Below are 17,405 nucleotides of genomic sequence, written 5' to 3'. Positions count from 1 at the left end.
TCACCTTCACGTACCAAGAGGCCTGTGGGAAAGAACAACGTAGTGCTAGGCATGATGAGAACGTGACAAATGTCCTGCCAGCCACCTTCTTTTTTCTCCCAGACATCCCTGGGCTTCCGGCTTTCACGCCATCCCGAGCAACCGCAGCCAGAAAGCATGGATCCCAGGCTTCAGAGAGAAGGCAGACGGTGTGAGCCACAGGCGAGCACGGATATGCCCATCCCATTTGTGTGTGGGGGAGAGGGGGATGTGGGGCACAAGGAGGCCCCCAGTGCCTGTCAGGAGCTGTACATTGCCTGGCGCAGAGAGCGCCCTTGTCTGGGTCCACGATTGCGCAGCGGGGGGGAAATCGTGGCCTTCCTCTTGGCTGGGGTTTCTGCAGCACATGGAGCACAAGACAGTCCCAGGCTCAGTCGGGGCTGTGGAGTATGGGGTCAGCCCAGCTCTGCCCGGAGCATCCCAGCCCCAGGTGTGCATGGGGAGCGGGCAGAGTAGGGGAAAGTCGCCTGCTTTTCACAGGATCCCAGGGCAGGCAGAGGCCGCAGGAGTCACCAAGTCCAACCCCCTGCCCAAAGCAGGACCAACCCCAACTCAATCAGCCCAGCCAAGGCTTGGTTTAGCCGGGACTTTGAAACCACTAGGGATGGAGATTTCACCCCACCCCCAACCTAGGGAACCCATCCCAGGGCTTCCCCACTCTCCTTGGGAAACAGTTTTTCCTAATATCCAACCGAGACCTCCCCCACTGCAACTTGAGACCACTGCCCCTGGAGCCCGCCACTGGACCCTCTCCAATGCGTCCAGATCCTTTGTGTAGTCGGGGGCCCAGAACTGGATGCAATACTCCAGATATGGCCTCCCCTGTGTCAAATAAAGGGGAATGAGTGTGTGTCTGTATGTCCCTTTCCTGCTCCTTCCCTTCATTATTAGAGAATGTGTGTGTGTGTGTGTGTGTGTGTGTTATTAGCGTGTGTGTCTGTATGTCCCTTTCCTGCTCCTTCCCTTCATTATTAGAGAATGTGTGCGTGTGTGTGTGTGTGTTATTAGCGTGTGTGTCTGTATGTCCCATTCCCTCTCATTCATTCATTATTAGTGTGTGTGTGTGTGTGTGTGTGTGTTATTGGAGTGTGTGTGTGTTATTAGGGTGTGTGTGTCTGTATGTCCCTTTCCCGCTCCTTCCCTTCGTTATTAGAGAATGTGTGTGTGTGTGTGTGTGTGTGTGTGTGTGTGTGTGTTATTAGGGTGTGTGTGTCTGTATGTCCCTTTCCCTCTCTTCATTCATTATTAGTGTGTGTGTATGTTATTAGACTGACATACGTGTGTGTGTGTGTGTATGTATGTAAAAACAGCGGAGGGAGAGAGAGAGAGAGAGAGAGTGTGTGTGTGTGTAAATACGGGGGTGTCACACACACACACCTGTTTTTACACACACACACACACTCCCTCCGCTGTTTTATACTCACACAGTGTGTGTATAAAACGGAGGGGTGTGTGTGTGTGTGTGTGTGTGTGTGTGTAAAAACAGGGGAGGGAGGGCTTTCTGGACGTTGATGTAGAACAAGGTGCTAGGACACTGGCCATTTCAGATGCGGGATCCCTCCCTGTTTACTTTTTCTCGCCCCCCTCCCAAATGATTTACGCTGCCGCAGGACCCCCGTTTCCTGGCGGTGAGGGGGAAAAAAACTTCCGCCCGAACAGGGACTTGAACCCTGGACCCTCAGATTAAAAGTCTGATGCTCTGCCGACTGAGCTATCCGGGCTCTGCTAGAAAGCCTGATCCTTTCGCTTTGTCAAAGCCATCCCCGCCCTTTGTCCAGCTGGGAAAAGTTTGCCTTTAGTCTCCGTCTGCTGGAGGAATTAGTTGCCCGGGGACCCACAGAAAGGGATAAGTGGCTGCTTCTTGTTGCAGCAACACCTAACTCCGCGGGCAGAGGTGAGCCAACAGCCCGGAGAAGGGAGGGGAATCTCTGCTCTTGTGACTAAAGACACAGGAACGTGCTTCCAGCTACATTATTGCATCTAAAAGGCGTGGGGTTAACTCCTCGGTAAGTGAAAGCACTGACCGGAGTGAATATTTCAGAGACAGTTATAAAGCCAGCTCTTTTGGTGTGCTAGTGAGTGACCCTCAAAGGAGGGGCCTCTTTCCTTTTGCAGCTGGCTAATGGGTCACCCCCTTCCATATCTTGTAGCTATACCCCTGTTCAGAACCCCACCGGTGCACCTCTCTGTGAGCATGGTCTGTGTATAGCACCCATTCTGCCCTCTGACTTTTCTACATCTGGAGGTTGATTTACCAGTTTTCAGTCCCCATGTGAATAGGCCAAAACCTGCGATTAGGCCTGGCAAGACGCTGAACACTAACCTGCAGCACTTTCCAGAGCGTTTAGTACTTTCCTTTAAAAAACAGACAGACAAACAAATCCCCTGGACCTGGCTTTCCCCACACAAGAAAAAATAATAGCAGCCAAAATGGAACAGCTATATATTGATTGGGCACATGCCATCCAGCCCGGCCAAGCCAGTGTGGTTTTATCAGTGATGTACAAGGGAGCAAGGCCTCTAGACAGCCCACAGCACCCTGGTTTGCAGTGGGCGGCCCACAGAAAGCGTGGGTACAATCACACCAGAAGGAAACATGAGCGGTAGAAGGGTAGGACTCTCCCTTTCCTTCCTGGCCAATGAGACGCGGCGGATCGCAGGGCATCCAATCAGGAGCCGATCCCGAGCTTTTGAATTCCAAGGGCAAAGTTTGGCGCCAGCTCTCATAGGAGCCGCAAGGAGCTTTTTGGTGTGAACCCCCCTTGCCACAGTACAGGAAAAGGGTGCCTAAGGAACTCCAGCTAAGCAAGTGGGTACAGTGTGGAGAACAGCTTCCATGTTGTAAACCCATTAATACGCTTTCAGAGCGGAACAAATCAAAACAACGGGGGGGTAGAGCCACGAGCTTTCCTGGGCAAAGCCCACATCCCTCAGGAGTTTGAGGGAAGAAAAAAGGGGAACTCTCAAATTTACACAGAAAAGGGAGAGTGGAGGAAACTGCAATTCGGAGTCACGCTTTTTTCTATCCACTCAGGGGCATGCGAAGGGGGCTTTGCCAGGGAAAGTTAATGCTGCTAGTAACCTGCAAGGCACCAATGGTTTTTTAAATCACCCAGGAGCAAAACACTTTAGAAACCTCTACTGACCCTAGTTAAGCCAGGAATAGAAACGTTGAGTCTGGAAGATTTGCTTAGGCTCCTGTGTGTAAGTATACTAAGAGGAAGTTCAGACAGCACAGTGTCTACAGCTCTCTCATAGAGAAAGTGGGTGGCTCTTAAAAGAGCCTTTGGGTTTGAAGGGGGAGAATACACAAAGCTGTTACTTGGAGCTGGTGTACTTAGTCACGGCCTTAGTACCCTCAGACACGGCGTGCTTGGCCAGTTCCCCGGGCAGCAGCAGCCGCACGGCGGTCTGGATCTCCCGGGAGGTGATGGTCGAGCGCTTGTTGTAGTGCGCCAGGCGGGACGCCTCCCCAGCAATGCGCTCGAAGATGTCGTTCACAAACGAGTTCATGATGCCCATGGCCTTAGAGGAGATACCGGTGTCGGGGTGCACCTGCTTCAGCACCTTGTACACGTAGATGGAATAACTCTCCTTCCTGGTCTTGCGGCGCTTCTTGTCGCCCTTTTTCTGGGTCTTAGTCACGGCTTTCTTAGAACCCTTCTTAGGCGCAGGAGCGGATTTCGCTGGCTCAGGCATCTCGACAGCTAAATAAACACCACAACTCAGAAGCAAGTAACGCAATACCTGGCTTTGCCTGCTGCCCTTTATTTATAGAGCCCCCATGCAAATGAAGGTAGCTAGAGCCCAGCATTCCTATTGGCTGTTTCCGTACAGGGACGTCATTGCCACGGTAAAGGCAGATGCAAATTAGCGGACTCCAAATGCTGCGTTTCTATTGGGTATCAGCAGCCTCTTTCTTTTCTAATTGGCGGGGTGGAGAAGTGGCTTCTCCATTGGGTGTTTGGACCCCCGCGGCAATGGGCAGCCAATCAAGGGCCGCTCGCCTCATCCCCAGGAGGGAATAAAAGGCCGGCAGCGTGTTTTTTTTAAAAAAATTGTGTCTTTTTGTGTGGCTGCTGCAGTGTTTTGCTGCAGGTTACGCTATCATGTCTGGCCGTGGAAAGCAGGGAGGCAAAGTGCGGGCCAAGGCTAAGTCCCGCTCGTCCCGGGCTGGGCTGCAGTTCCCCGTGGGGCGGGTACATCGGTTGTTGCGCAAGGGGAATTACGCGGAGCGAGTGGGCGCTGGAGCACCAGTCTACTTGGCCGCTGTAATGGAGTATCTAACGGCTGAGATTCTGGAGCTGGCTGGCAACGCGGCCCGCGACAACAAGAAAACCCGCATCATCCCGCGCCACCTGCAACTGGCGGTGCGGAACGACGAGGAGCTAAACAAGCTGTTGGGGGGAGTCACCATCGCTCAGGGTGGGGTCCTGCCCAACATCCAGGCCGTGCTGCTGCCCAAGAAAACCGAGAGCCACAAGGCCAAGGGCAAATGAGCACAGACACCAGCTACACACACACACCAAAAGGCTCTTTTAAGAGCCACCCACAACTTCAGTAAGAGCTTGGGAATCGCTTTATTTGTGAAGGGGGCGGGTGGGTGACGTGCCTGTGTCTCCCCTGTAACCTGTTTTCTGGAAGCTCGAGCTGTTGTAGCCAGCCCTGCGTATCCCTTTGAAAATACATTTTGAACTCTCCACAAACTCATAGTACCTGAGGGGTTTGCTTTGGATTAAGCCCACTCAGGATTTCTGTGCAGCTCTTGTCTGTATCAGTGGTAGGCAGCGTTGGCTGGGAACATGAGCGAGGCAAGATAATTAGCAGGGACAATTTTAAAGTTTGTTGCTTTCTGAAGCCCCTGTTTCATATGTGGCTGTCAGGCACCTCACCTGCTTCTCTCAGCGCTGCCCTAGAGCCTCTTGCTTGCTGTGCCAGGGCAAAGGAAGAAGAGGAGGGTTTGCTGATATCAGGGTGCCCCGCTCTCCATCCTGTACCCATCTCCACAGAGCAGAGGGGGGTGGGGATGGAGAGTTTGCTGGCTGCTTTTGGGAGTGGTACAGGACCAGAGTAGGGGTGAGCCTGCCATAGTCCCCTGCACCACCACTGGGAAGCCACCTGTGCTAAGTAGTGCCCAGCTGGAGCCTGCATTCCAAAACCCTGATTCAGTTCTGAATCCCTCCTGCACCCCAAACCGCTGCCCTAGTTCTGAGCCCCACTGCACCCAAACTCCCTCCCAGAGCCTGCACCCTCAATCCCCTCCTGCACCTCAACTCCCTACCCCAGGCTCAGCTCCAAACCCTTCCCACACTCAATCCTTTAGCCAAAGATCAGAGGCCGCATCCCCTTTCTCCCACCCCCCAGCTCTCTGCTCCCAGCCTGATAAAAGTGAGTGATGATGAGGGAGGGAGGATGGAGAGCAGGGATGGGGCAAGAGGGTTTGGGGTGGATCCTGGATTGCACTTAAATTCAAAAAGTGATCTCATGCTTAAAAAGGTTGGAGACCCCTGGTCTAAAAGATGTGGAGCCAAGTCCACATGGCAGAACGTGTACTGTGGGGTGGACACAAACCCTTCATTCCACACCTGATTACATTAGCTCAGTGGGCTTCAGCCTTTTTACACCCAAGATCACTTTTTAAACGTCAAGGCAAGCTAAGATCTACCTCATCCCTTCCCCAAGACCCCACCCCTTTCTTGAGGCCTTGCCCTCTCTGTTCCCCTCCTCTCTATCCCTTGTTGTCCCCAGATGGTTGTGCTTAAAAGAAGCACATGGGATCTTTTTCAGGGGGATAAGGCAATATGTCACATGTATTGAGCATACATAGATCAATCCATACTTTGCATATGATACATTACACGCATGCACTCACACACAAGCACACGCCATCTTTCTGTTACCAATAGTTGCACCCCCTAACTACACTGGCCAGGTGAGTTAGATGGGGGAGGGGTGGAGCCGGGCCTCTGCTGATCCAGATTGATGCTCTGATGTTGACAAGATGAAAACCCAAGGTCCCTCTGCAAGATGCCTGGTATATATCCCAATGCCTGGTATATATCCCTCTCATGGAGCCAGTTAGTCTCTCGCCTTTTTTAATGCTGCTTCCAAGAGGGTCCTTCCAAGGGCAGGCACTTGCTGCTTGACTTCCAAGGCCGTCTATATTTCCAATATTCTTTTCAATGAGCTCACTTTGCAGGTATTGTCTTAGATCTGGCTCCCAGACCTTCTCCACCCTTGCAACTGCTGCTGGAGGTGCTCCCCTTTCAGTCTCCATTCACACCTCATTCATTTCAACAGGGCAATCAATGTAACTGTTAAATTTAATATTGCAACTGTTTTGTGTGTTTATTCACTACCCAGCAATAAATCACTTTCATTGTTAAGCTGGTTGCTTCTCTCTTTTTCTTTCTCTTTCGCTCACTCTTCCTCAAGGGGTGTTTTGGCTTCCCCATTCACTCTGCTGCAACCCATCTTATACCCAAGCTAAAGATCCCTGTAGTGCCCAAAATCCTGTGGGCTTTGTACATTGTGTGCTGTACCAGCGAATGACTGTGATGTGAAAGTGGGGATAGGGAGGTGCTGAACCTGGGGTCTTAGGACGATGGCAGCTTAAAGTCTGTTTAATCCAGCCCACTGAGTCCAAAGGCACATGGGGGTGCAGTGTGGCATTGCTGTGAAACCAGCCTGCTGAGTCCAGGGAGATATGAGGGGTCTGCTTATGAGTGCTGAGTACCCAGTCCTCTCAAACCTGCTCTGTTAGTGGGTGTGAGTGTCTGTCTGTTCCTGAGGTGGGAAGAACCCCATCCTGAGGAACCTAGTTCCTGCAGGAGAGCTCCATTAGAAGGGGGAATTGGCAGCAGGGAGAATTCAGCTCCATAGGAGAGCACAAGTAAACACAAGCAGCACACGGATAGAATTGTTAACCTCCCCCAGCCCCAAAAGAGTACCCCTAATAAATGAGCATACCCCAGAGTATTGAGCAAATCTGGTAACAGAAGCCGGGGGCAGAGGGCAAGGTGCTGGTGGGGGTTTGAGTAAGAGACAGGTTGCTGGTGGGGGCCGGGGTAAGGTTCTGGGGCAGGGTGCAGGTGGGAGCTGGGGCTGGAGTCAGGGTGCCGGGGAAGGAGGCAGGGTACTGGTGGTTGCTGGAGCAGGAGGCAGGGTGCTGGTGGGGGTTGGGGCAGGATACTCGTGGGGGGTCTGGCCAGCGGGAGGTGACAGGGACAGCTCAGCCAGTACCTGGGGATCCCATAGCCGCAAGCCAGGTCCGGGGTCTCGGGAAGAAACACGGGCTGCTCTTCCCCTCCCCCAAACAGCTGGGTCTGTTGCGCTAATGGGAACTTTTTTCCCCCTGTTCCTTTCCTTCGTATGCAGGCGGGGAAGGAGCGAGTAGGCGTCCCGGGACTGCAGGCCAGCTCCAACTTCTCAGGAACGTGCAGCTGTCATGGGGAGCAGAGGAAGAGCGGACACTTTTTGAGAAGTTGGAGCTGGCGCGCAGTCCCAGGACTCCTACTCCTCCTCCTTCTCTCTGTGCACGCGCAGGAAGGCAGGAAGCAAAGGGAAGGAAGTTCCGGTGGGTCGACAGACCCAGCATTTCAGGAAGTGCTCTTTCTGTTTAGGGGAGGGGAAAAGCAGCCCATGTGTTTCCTGAGACCCGGACCTGGTGCATAGCTGTGGGACTCCCTCCCTCACCCCTCATCTCCCACCACAGAAAGGTGGCTCTACATCCATTTTTGTGGAAGGTAGCGTCAGCGCAGGCTCCTTCTTGGGGATGGGGAGGAATGGGGGGGGGTGGAATACCTTGCAATCAACTGGTCGTGCCCCTGCAATTGACCAGTCGATTGCGATCGACGGTTTGGTGACCACGGCATTAGATAACCCTGGAACTCTACCATTACAATCTGGAACGATTGCATAGCAAAAGGGATGAGGAAGCCGCTGCAGATACTGTGTCTAATGTAGGCCAGGTCTGCGTTCCTTAAAATGTGTGTGTCTGGTCACACACAAAAGTGGCTGAGAGGAGGGGCGGTTAGAATTTCTAATAAGACAGTAGGTACGCAACACTAAAACCAGGCCCCACCCCCATTCAGTCAAGAGTCAGCTGATTTAATACAAATAAGAGGATGTACATTTTCATACCACTGATTCAGTGCCATGAGAAGCTGTGAGGGCCAAACCGTGTAACTGGGACCAGGAAAGAACTGGATCAATTCTTAGTGGCTCCAGATGATGTTACCTTCTAACTCCCAGATGCCAGAAAGAGAAGCCAGGAGAGATTATGCCACTAATACTCTGGTATGGACCACAGCCAGAGACAGGATCTTGGGCCATAAAAAGACCTTAGTCTGACCCAGTAGGACAGCCCCATGCCTTTATTACGGTGTGGTCTCAGTCAGAGATAGGACTAGATTTCCATAAATATACTTTTGTTCCATGTTTGTTTTGGAGTGAAGTTAGAAGGTATAGATCAGTGGGGGCATTTGTGTGCGCCCGCCAAGTGCTCGGGGCTGGCCTGGCCCCGGGCACGTGGCACATGGTGAGCGCCGGCCCCGGGAGCGCCACGGACTGGCCGCTTGCGCTCTGGGCGTGCGGCGCATGGGGAGCGCTGGCCCCGGGTGCGTGACGCTTGGGGGGGGTGTGGCGCTTGGGGGGGCGCGTGGCTATGGGGGGGCCCTGCCCTCTGTCGCCCGGCGGGCAAACGGCCACACCCCCTGGCACCCAGCAACCTTAAATGGTTGGGGACCACTGGTATAGACTATAAGGCTATATCTAGACTGGCATGATTTTCCAAAGATGCTTTTAACGGAAAAGTTTTCCATTAAAAGCATTTGCGGAAAAGAGCATCTAGACAGGCACGGATGCTTTTCCACAAAAGCACTTTTTGTGGAAAAGCATCCGTGGGACTTTTGCCTGAACGGGAGCAGAATAGTATTTCCACAAGAAGCACTGATTTCTTACAGTAGGAAGTCAGTGCTTTTGCAGAAATTCAAGTGGCCAGTGTAGACTACTGGCAAGTTTTTCCGGAAAAGCGGCTGATTTTCTGGAAAAACTGGCCAGTGTAGACACAGATCTGTTGTTTTTTTATTTGCTAACTAACACGGCCATGCCTCTGAGACTTTCTCACTAGGGGTCTGGTGAATGAATACAAAGGAGGGATCCTAACCCATGAAGAAATGAGTCAGAACAAGCATGAGTCAGAAAGCACCATGGAAACTCCGGCTTGGAGCCTACAATTGTTATGAATTATTTCTCTTCTGAAAATTCTTGGGTGCATTTTCACCATAATCCTGTCATTTACCAAGCTTTCCTTTGGAAGCAAATACAGCTGTTTCCCTGCACACAGGAGAAGAGCTTATTTTTGGAGGAAAAGTGATAGAAATGTAGCCGTGTTAGTTAGGAAGGAGAAAATTTGTTCCTCTTGGTTTCTGAGGACAGGACAAGGAATAATGGGCTTAAAGTGCAGCAGGGGAGGTTTAGATTGGACATTAGGAAAAAATTCCTGTCAGGGTGGTCAAATATTGGAATAAATTGCCAAGGGAGGTGATGGAATCTCTCTCTCTGGAGATATTTAAGAACAGGTTAGATACACATCTGTCAGGGATGGTGTAGACGGAGCTTGGTCCTGCCTTGAGGGCGGGGGGCTGGACTCGATGACCTCTTGAGGTCCCTTCCAGTCCTATTATTATTCTATGATTCTATGATAGTCTGGTGTAGCTGAAACAAAATACAGAACTATGTAGCACTGAGGAAGTGGGTCTGGCTCACAAAAGCTCATCACTTAAACTATCTTGTTAAGTCTTTAAAGTGCTACATAGTCCTGTATTTTATTTTTGGAGGGACCATCTACTTTGCCGAGGGCTCAAGCTTCAATCCCCAAAACCACTTAAGCTGTGACTGATGTTTCAGAACAGTGTTTCTCAATCAGTGGTAGGAGTGAGAGAAGTCTGGGGGGGTTGTCAAGACTACTGAAATTTGGAGAAAACTGAATTTTTGTCTTAAGTTTTACAGCACTTTATTATTTTTGTACTTTTTATACCCCAAAATGTCATCACCAGCCCAGCTACGAGTATGTTGTTTAAACAAATCTGTTGTAATGGTAGAAAAATAATTGTGTCTGAAAACTGTAGGTACTGGGGGTATTTTTTTAAAGGGGGTACTTTATAATTTGTTTTCAAAGGGGATACTTTATTTTAAAAAAGGTTGAGAAACACGGTTTCAGAGCATACAGCTCATCTCTAAGTATATTCCCAATATACTTCACTTTAGCCCCCAACCCACCTCCCGCGGGAGGACTAACAACACCCCGGTTCCCTTAATAATTTCAAGGACTCTTTTCAGACCAGAGAGAGAATTTTAAATGGATCCAACGTGGAGGCGGGAGAAACCACCGATCTCTACTCCCCTTTTTTCCAGAGCCCCAAGCCGCGTGTCTCCGCTTCTTCCAATGGGCGCTCTTTGAATGCGGGCCAATCAGTGCACGGCCCCGAACTTTAAATTCGAATCGAAACCTAGCGCCTTATCTGCCGGAGCATGCGTAGAAGGGCAGGGTAACTTGATGCGGCAATTCGGTTCACCCTTCAGAATGGAGTTGAAATCGCTTTCCTGAAAGTTCAGGGATCTCTGAGCTCGGGTAGCCGAGCTCCTGAGCAAGCCGCAAAAGTGTTAGAGATGAGAAGTGTTTTGTGTTTCCTTGAGTGCTCAGTATATCCAATCTCCCCCCTTGTTTCTGGTGCGGGTGGTAACAGGAGAAGGGCAGAACTGCAGTCCCCGCCCTTGAACTGGGAAGAGATGGAGAGGTCCTTTCTTGAATGCAGCCGAGTGATTTTGCAAAGCGGTTGTTGATTGTAACCCCGCAAGTGCCCAAAAGTTTGGGGCTGGAGAGGGGGCGAGGCCCTGTGAGCACAGATTGAGACATTGTCCCTGTCAATGTTTCTCTCTCCCACGCCCTGGCTTTCATCTCCTGAAGCCTCCCCTCCCCTCAATTTTGCTGGGGAAAACCTTTCCCGGCGCTGCTGCGAAAGGCAGCCTTGCTCCCCCTCGGGCGCCCCCATTCACACTTCGAAGCATCCTAACCCTTAGAAAATTCGCTCGTCATTTGCAAACGTAAAGTGACAACTTGTCGACTCTCCTGTGTGGGCCGTTTGGAACCGAGGATCGAGTTCACTCGTTCCTGAAGACCCCTTGAACTACACCTCCGCGCCAGTGGCTGACTTCGGGGACTCTCACGTCAACCATTTATAGCTTTCAGTGGGGAATATAAAGTGAAAAATCCTCCACGTGTCTTACAGTTGTAAGGCGGCCGTGACTCGTACGAAGAGTGGTATTTTGCTAAAAAGCTAGAAATATACACTATCCCTTACATGAAGGCCCTTTACTCGTTTTATTTTGCCTCGGTGCCAATAACTCGAGAAATTTAGTATGCGTGAAAGTGAACCATGTTAGAATGAATATTCCTATTTAGCCAATTAGTGACACATGGGCAGTATTATATTGCTCTATAAATACTTTATTGCACTTCTGTTCTAAGGCAAGAGGAAATAAGCTAGAGAGGTAAAAAATAAGTGTCAAATAGAAAGAGGAAAGTCCTTCCCTTGTCCAGTTAGTAACAAGAACCAAGTGATTTTTCCCCACGGTGGTTCTTCATTCGTTTTCTAAATAGAGAAATCCACTCTGCATATTCACACCTACCCAGAATACTCTCCAGTCCTCTACTGCCAGTTTAGTCTGAAAGATTTTTGGTGCTATTTCTTTCCGGAATATAAAATACGGCCTGAGGTTTTAGTTACAAAAAGCTACAGATCATTTAGGAAAAGCAGTGTTCTCTATACCTAAACTTAAAAGTCGATACTGATAAGGATAGCACAAACCTTAAAAGAACAAAAAGAAGCATTCACCTCCGTGAAGTTACTTTAAGTTCTCATGTAATTCTATTAAACTTTTCTAGCCCCAGTTTCTTAATTGAGATGTTGCACTTAACACAAATGCAAAGAAACAAGACAAAAAACCCACCACCTTCCATTTTCGGAAGCCTCAGTATTTCCCATGATTGATAGTGAACCAATGCTCTTTTTAGACAAAGTGGGTGGCTCTTAAAAGAGCCTTTGGGTTTGAAGCGAAAAACGCACAAAGCAGTTACTTGGAGCTGGTGTACTTAGTCACGGCCTTAGTACCCTCAGACACAGCGTGCTTAGCCAGCTCGCCAGGCAGCAGCAGCCGCACAGCGGTCTGGATCTCCCGGGAGGTGATGGTCGAGCGCTTGTTGTAGTGCGCTAGGCGGGACGCTTCCCCAGCAATGCGCTCGAAGATGTCATTCACAAACGAGTTCATGATGCCCATGGCCTTAGAGGAGATACCGGTGTCAGGGTGAACCTGCTTCAGCACCTTGTACACGTAGATAGAATAACTCTCCTTCCTGGTCTTGCGGCGCTTCTTGTCGCCCTTTTTCTGGGTCTTAGTCACCGCTTTCTTGGAGCCCTTCTTGGGTGCGGGAGCGGATTTCGCTGGTTCAGGCATCTTGATCTGTAGACAAATACCTCAATACAGGAACAAGCAACGCAATACCTTACACTGCCGGCTGCCCTTTATTTATAGAGCCCCCATGCAAATGACGGTAGCTGGATTCCAGATTTCCTATTGGCTGTTTCCGTACTGGGACGTCATTGCTGTTGTAAAGGCAGATGCAAATTAGCAGACTCCAAATGCTGCGTTCCTATTGGGTATCAGCAGCTTCTTTCTTTTCTAATTGGCGGGGTGAAGAAGTGGTTTTCCCATTGGATATTTTGAGTAGAAGCCTAAAGTAGCCAATCAGGGATCGCTCACCCCATCCTCCAAGAGGAGATAAAAAGGCCCGCTGGCCGTTACAGCGTTATTGTTCTACTTTTTTTTGTTTTCGGAAGTTTGAGTTGACTGTCCGTAGCGTTATCATGTCTGGCCGTGGAAAGCAGGGAGGTAAAGTCCGGGCTAAAGCGAAGTCTCGCTCTTCTCGTGCTGGGCTGCAGTTTCCAGTGGGTCGTGTTCACCGTCTGCTGCGCAAAGGGAACTATGCGGAGCGAGTGGGCGCCGGCGCCCCGGTTTACATGGCCGCGGTGCTGGAGTACCTGACGGCTGAGATCTTGGAGCTGGCTGGCAACGCCGCTCGGGACAACAAGAAGACCCGCATCATTCCCCGCCACTTGCAGTTGGCCATCCGCAACGATGAGGAGCTGAACAAACTGCTGGGCAAAGTCACCATCGCTCAGGGTGGGGTTCTGCCCAACATCCAGGCGGTGCTGCTGCCCAAGAAAACCGAGAGCCACAAAGCCAAGGGAAAGTGAGGTCGCTCTCCCCACTACAACTGAACCCAAAGGCTCTTTTAAGAGCCACCCACAAAATCTTAAAAAAGCTGAGTCTCCGAATTCTTGTTCCAAGCAGTAAATTCATAGGTGTTTAGACAAACCTGCTTTCTGCTGTAGAGCGCTGGTATCCCAGAAAACTGAGAAACAATGAACTCGGATTAGAGACACTTTACTGGTGGTAGTTTAAAAACCAGAATAACAAAATGTTAAGGCCAGAATAATAAACTGAATTTAATTTAATTCTGTCATAGTTGTTACGTTTCTCGCTCTTTAGCAGTCCTGTCTCTAGTGAAACATCCGGTGTTCAGCCCCGGGGGAGAGAAAAGGAAACTCTTCAAGCGGGAAGATATTCAGGGAAATCCACAAGGTTTCTCTTTCCCCTGCTCCCCTCCCCACTCAACAGCCAGAAATCGAATTCACTCCTTTTTACGTGTGTGTACATGGGATAGAGCCTGAGGGGCGAGGAGTGCGTTTAATCAAGAGGCATACATAAAAATCCAACCCTGGCCAAATGACTTGCGGCGCTTTTTTGTGCGAAGGATGGGAGAGGAAGGACGCCTCCCCCCGGTTTAACTGTTAGAAACATTTTTCAGGCGTGACCCACATCGGGTTTCACTTGCTGAATCTATGTATATGCAAAGGGGTCCCCTGTGCACGTCCATTGGCCTCCCCCCTTCTTGCCTCCTACTCCCCCACCCCCGTATTTAGCGGCAGAAAGCAGGGACCCGCCTGCCACCTAGCTCCGCCAGGGAGTCTCGGATAGGGTGACGGGCATGCGTGGGCCAAACACACATGGGCGCCAAATCTCCAGCCAATCCTCATCAAGCCCGGGAAATTCAAATACTGGTCCCCGCCAGCCAATCGGAGGAGACTGCTGTCTAGCCCGCTGATATCCTCTACTTTGGAAGGAGGGGTCGTGTTTAAAGTTCCAGCCAATCCGCGCCCTGAGCTCTTCTGTCACCCTAGAGACCACTTCCCCCCTCCCGCTTGCAAAGCCGAGAAGCGCTAGAACGCCAGAGCTCCCGCGCTTTGAGGAGTGGGAGGAGCCCTCTATCGCCAATCGTTGTTTAGCCCGGGATATTTAAACGCCTTAACGGTCGCAGTGCAGTTGCTAGCCAATGAGGAGCCAGGATCAAGCTATAAATTGCGCGCCGCAACGCCGAAGCCTCTACTGTGCGCTTGACTTCCTAGAGGTGTTCACCGGTGCGCTGCAGCGGAGATGGCTCGTACCAAGCAGACAGCTCGTAAATCCACCGGCGGTAAAGCGCCCCGTAAGCAGCTTGCCACTAAGGCGGCTCGGAAAAGCGCCCCTGCTACCGGTGGAGTGAAGAAGCCGCATCGCTATCGCCCCGGTACCGTGGCCCTGCGAGAAATCCGCCGCTACCAGAAATCTACCGAGCTGCTGATCCGCAAGTTGCCCTTCCAGCGCCTGGTGCGGGAGATCGCTCAGGACTTCAAAACCGACCTGCGCTTCCAGAGTTCGGCCGTCATGGCCCTGCAGGAGGCCAGCGAGGCCTACCTGGTGGGGCTCTTCGAGGACACCAACCTGTGCGCCATCCACGCCAAGCGAGTGACCATCATGCCCAAAGACATCCAGCTGGCGCGCCGCATCCGCGGGGAGAGAGCTTAGATTCCCCACGCTTCCTACCACACCCCAAAAGGCTCTTCTAAGAGCCACCACATGCCCACGCGAAAGAGATGAAATTCATTAAACTTATTGTAGAAAACATGAAGCAAGATCAGCTCGCGCGAAGTCCTACAAATGGCTGAAATCGCTCGCCCCGCAGTGCAAAGTCAGCCATCTTAAGTCTCTTCAAGGCAGAGGAGAAGAGCTTCTTAATACAAACTTCAAATTTTGATCTTTCCCTCCTCCCCTCTAATGAAATGTAGCTTCTAAGATACTAGTGTGAACACGGGGAGGGGGAATTCAGGGAAAGGGGCAATTCTAGAGACAGTGATTAGAAAAAATAGCAGCCTCTGCTGTGAGTGATCAGGAGACCAGTTCCTTAGGAGGCGGGGAATCCGTCCCATTTATTGCCCGTGTTCTAGGTTTATTTTATTAATTTTTTGTGCAGCCTCTTTTGAAACCGACTTTGACTGCTGGGTGGGTTTGAGCGGTTTCCCGGCTCGGCGTTGCTCTCTTCTCTAATATTTGGAGGGGTGTTTTTTGTTGAATAATGCAGCGTTTTCTTCGTATCGCCTTGATTGTAGGTTAACGTTTAAAGGACTGGGCTAGGAATCGGAGGGTGAGGGGAGGAAGCATGAACTGAAACCCAGCGAACTGAAGTCAGATCTTTCCAGGCCGCCTCTTCTCCCCCACCTCCGCGGGTGCCGCTTCTCTCAAACACCCTGGAGGTTTATACAGAGGCCTCTAAACAAATCTAGTTCTCACCCCTTAGAACAGGTCACTTCCTGCCCCCTCTGCCAGCATCTCTCTCCGGCCAGTTTGCAGACTCCCATTCTCTGAAGTGATGGGTTCGGATTTTTTGTTTTGTTTCCCTGAACTCACCCCAGCACCAGCAAAAGAGGAAACCTGAAGGCTGGGTTTTCTCTTTTATTTGAGGCTAGGCTTTCGTTGGTACAAACCACTTTCTCAAATGCAGAGTTTTCTCTGCTACTTCCGAGTGCGAAGGGCTAAAGCCGGGCTGGGGAAAGAGAAAAGGCGGGATGGGAGTTTGTATAAGATGGACGGGTGGATGAGGGATAGGTTGTATGGGCGCTTGATGCTAGCAGTGTTGTATAGAAACGTGTAGAGAGGTGTTTTCTATATCCTCCCTGGTGGTCTAGTGGTTAGGATTCGGCGCTCTCACCGCCGCGGCCCGGGTTCGATTCCCGGTCAGGGAAGGTTTTTCCCTTTTTTAAAATCAATTCTATTTGGGAATGTTGCTTTTTAAAAATCAATTGTATCAAACGGGGTTTTTTTTACATAATTTATACCTGGGGCATGTTGTGAAAAACTCACTCCACGATCATTGCACCAGACCTTTCTGAAGGAAAAAAGTATCAGCAAACAAAACCATCTCTCCACCTCTGTTCAGAGGCAAATTAGCCATTCGTTTATCCATATCCATGTGTTTGAGTGCATCCTTACCAGGCAACTAGAACTGGGCCCGAGCTGTGTTTGTGTTCATGTTTATTGAAAGATCGGATGGCAGGGAAAACAATCTCTGCAAAGCAGCACAAGCTCAAAACAAGGACACAACATAAGAGAAGCCAGAATAGGTCAGACCAAAGGTCCAGCTAGCCCAGTATCCTGTCTGCCGACAGTGGCCAATACCTGATGCCCCAGAGGGAGGGAACACAACAGGGAGTCCTCACATACTCCCTCTCCTGCCATTCAATTCCAGACAGAGGTTAGGGACACCATTCCTACCCATCCAGCCATTGATGAACCTAAACTGCATGAAGCTATCTAGCTCTTATCTTGAACCTTTTAAAGTTCTAGCCTTCACCGCATCCTCTGGCAAGGAGTTCCACAGGTTGACTGTGCTATGGTAGTTTGTTTTAAACTTGCTGCCTATTCATTTCATTTGGTGACCCTTAGTTCTAATATTGTGGGCATAATTAAATAACTTTTCCTTTTCCAGAAACACCAGTGGAAATGAAACACAAGCAAGAAATGAAAAGGCGGGGCTCTGAACACAAAGCTGGACACAGAAGAAGGCAGTTTTAGGGACTGTGGGAGAGGGGACTGATCTGAGAAAAGAGTGTTGGGACCCCTGAATTGGTCAGTGTTGCAAACACAACAAGCTGTGATCCCCTTGGCCACCCCCTCCCACCCGCTGCTTTTGCAGTCCGCTTTGGCCAGCAGCGTTTGGAAGGGGGGCAAAAAGGGAACTGACCCTTAAAATGAGAGCGAGCCGAGATCAGTGGACCCCCTTAATACCGGGCATGAAAAGGCACCGCTGGGATTCGAACCCAGGATCTCCTGTTTACTAGACAGGCGCTTTAACCAACTAAGCCACGGCGCCGGCTTGCGAAAGCAATCGCATTTTTTTTCTATAACTCCACGTCTTTCCATTTCCTCAT

The 17,405-nt window shown here is 50.6% G+C and overlaps 5 protein-coding genes and 2 non-coding genes across 7 annotated transcripts; 4 read left to right on the top strand and 3 right to left on the bottom strand.

Moving 5' to 3' along the window:
• Positions 1 to 3,309: 3,309 nt before the first annotated feature.
• LOC102452578 (histone H2B 8) lies at positions 3,310 to 3,790 on the bottom strand. Its single transcript, XM_006128623.5, has one exon. The coding sequence runs from the start codon at positions 3,736 to 3,738 to the stop codon at positions 3,358 to 3,360; it is 381 nt and encodes a 126-aa protein (XP_006128685.1). The 5' UTR covers positions 3,739 to 3,790; the 3' UTR covers positions 3,310 to 3,357.
• Positions 3,791 to 4,089: 299 nt separating this feature from the next.
• On the top strand, positions 4,090 to 4,592 carry LOC102452839 (histone H2A.J-like). Its single transcript, XM_006128624.5, has one exon. The coding sequence runs from the start codon at positions 4,149 to 4,151 to the stop codon at positions 4,536 to 4,538; it is 390 nt and encodes a 129-aa protein (XP_006128686.1). The 5' UTR covers positions 4,090 to 4,148; the 3' UTR covers positions 4,539 to 4,592.
• Positions 4,593 to 12,124: 7,532 nt separating this feature from the next.
• LOC102453087 (histone H2B 8) lies at positions 12,125 to 12,606 on the bottom strand. The gene has a single exon (XM_006128625.5). The coding sequence runs from the start codon at positions 12,553 to 12,555 to the stop codon at positions 12,175 to 12,177; it is 381 nt and encodes a 126-aa protein (XP_006128687.1). The 5' UTR covers positions 12,556 to 12,606; the 3' UTR covers positions 12,125 to 12,174.
• Positions 12,607 to 12,906: 300 nt separating this feature from the next.
• LOC102453347 (histone H2A.J-like) lies at positions 12,907 to 13,586 on the top strand. The gene has a single exon (XM_006128626.5). The coding sequence runs from the start codon at positions 12,966 to 12,968 to the stop codon at positions 13,353 to 13,355; it is 390 nt and encodes a 129-aa protein (XP_006128688.1). The 5' UTR covers positions 12,907 to 12,965; the 3' UTR covers positions 13,356 to 13,586.
• Positions 13,587 to 14,539: 953 nt separating this feature from the next.
• LOC102453606 (histone H3) lies at positions 14,540 to 15,055 on the top strand. The gene has a single exon (XM_075914903.2). It carries the CDS (start codon positions 14,596 to 14,598, stop codon positions 15,004 to 15,006), a length of 411 nt encoding a protein of 136 aa, XP_075771018.1. The 5' UTR covers positions 14,540 to 14,595; the 3' UTR covers positions 15,007 to 15,055.
• Positions 15,056 to 16,148: 1,093 nt separating this feature from the next.
• Positions 16,149 to 16,220, top strand: TRNAE-CUC (transfer RNA glutamic acid (anticodon CUC)). Its single transcript has one exon. It is a non-coding gene; the product is annotated as a tRNA-Glu (tRNA).
• A 1,053-nt stretch (positions 16,221 to 17,273) lies between these two features.
• TRNAT-AGU (transfer RNA threonine (anticodon AGU)) lies at positions 17,274 to 17,347 on the bottom strand. Its single transcript has one exon. It is a non-coding gene; the product is annotated as a tRNA-Thr (tRNA).
• Between the last annotated feature and the right edge of the window lie 58 nt (positions 17,348 to 17,405).

This window comes from Pelodiscus sinensis, chromosome 18, assembly GCF_052426305.1.
Source record: "Pelodiscus sinensis isolate ZL-2025 chromosome 18, ASM5242630v1, whole genome shotgun sequence".
Taxonomy (NCBI): domain Eukaryota; kingdom Metazoa; phylum Chordata; order Testudines; family Trionychidae; genus Pelodiscus; species Pelodiscus sinensis.
This window is presented reverse-complemented; position numbering and strand designations above follow the sequence as displayed.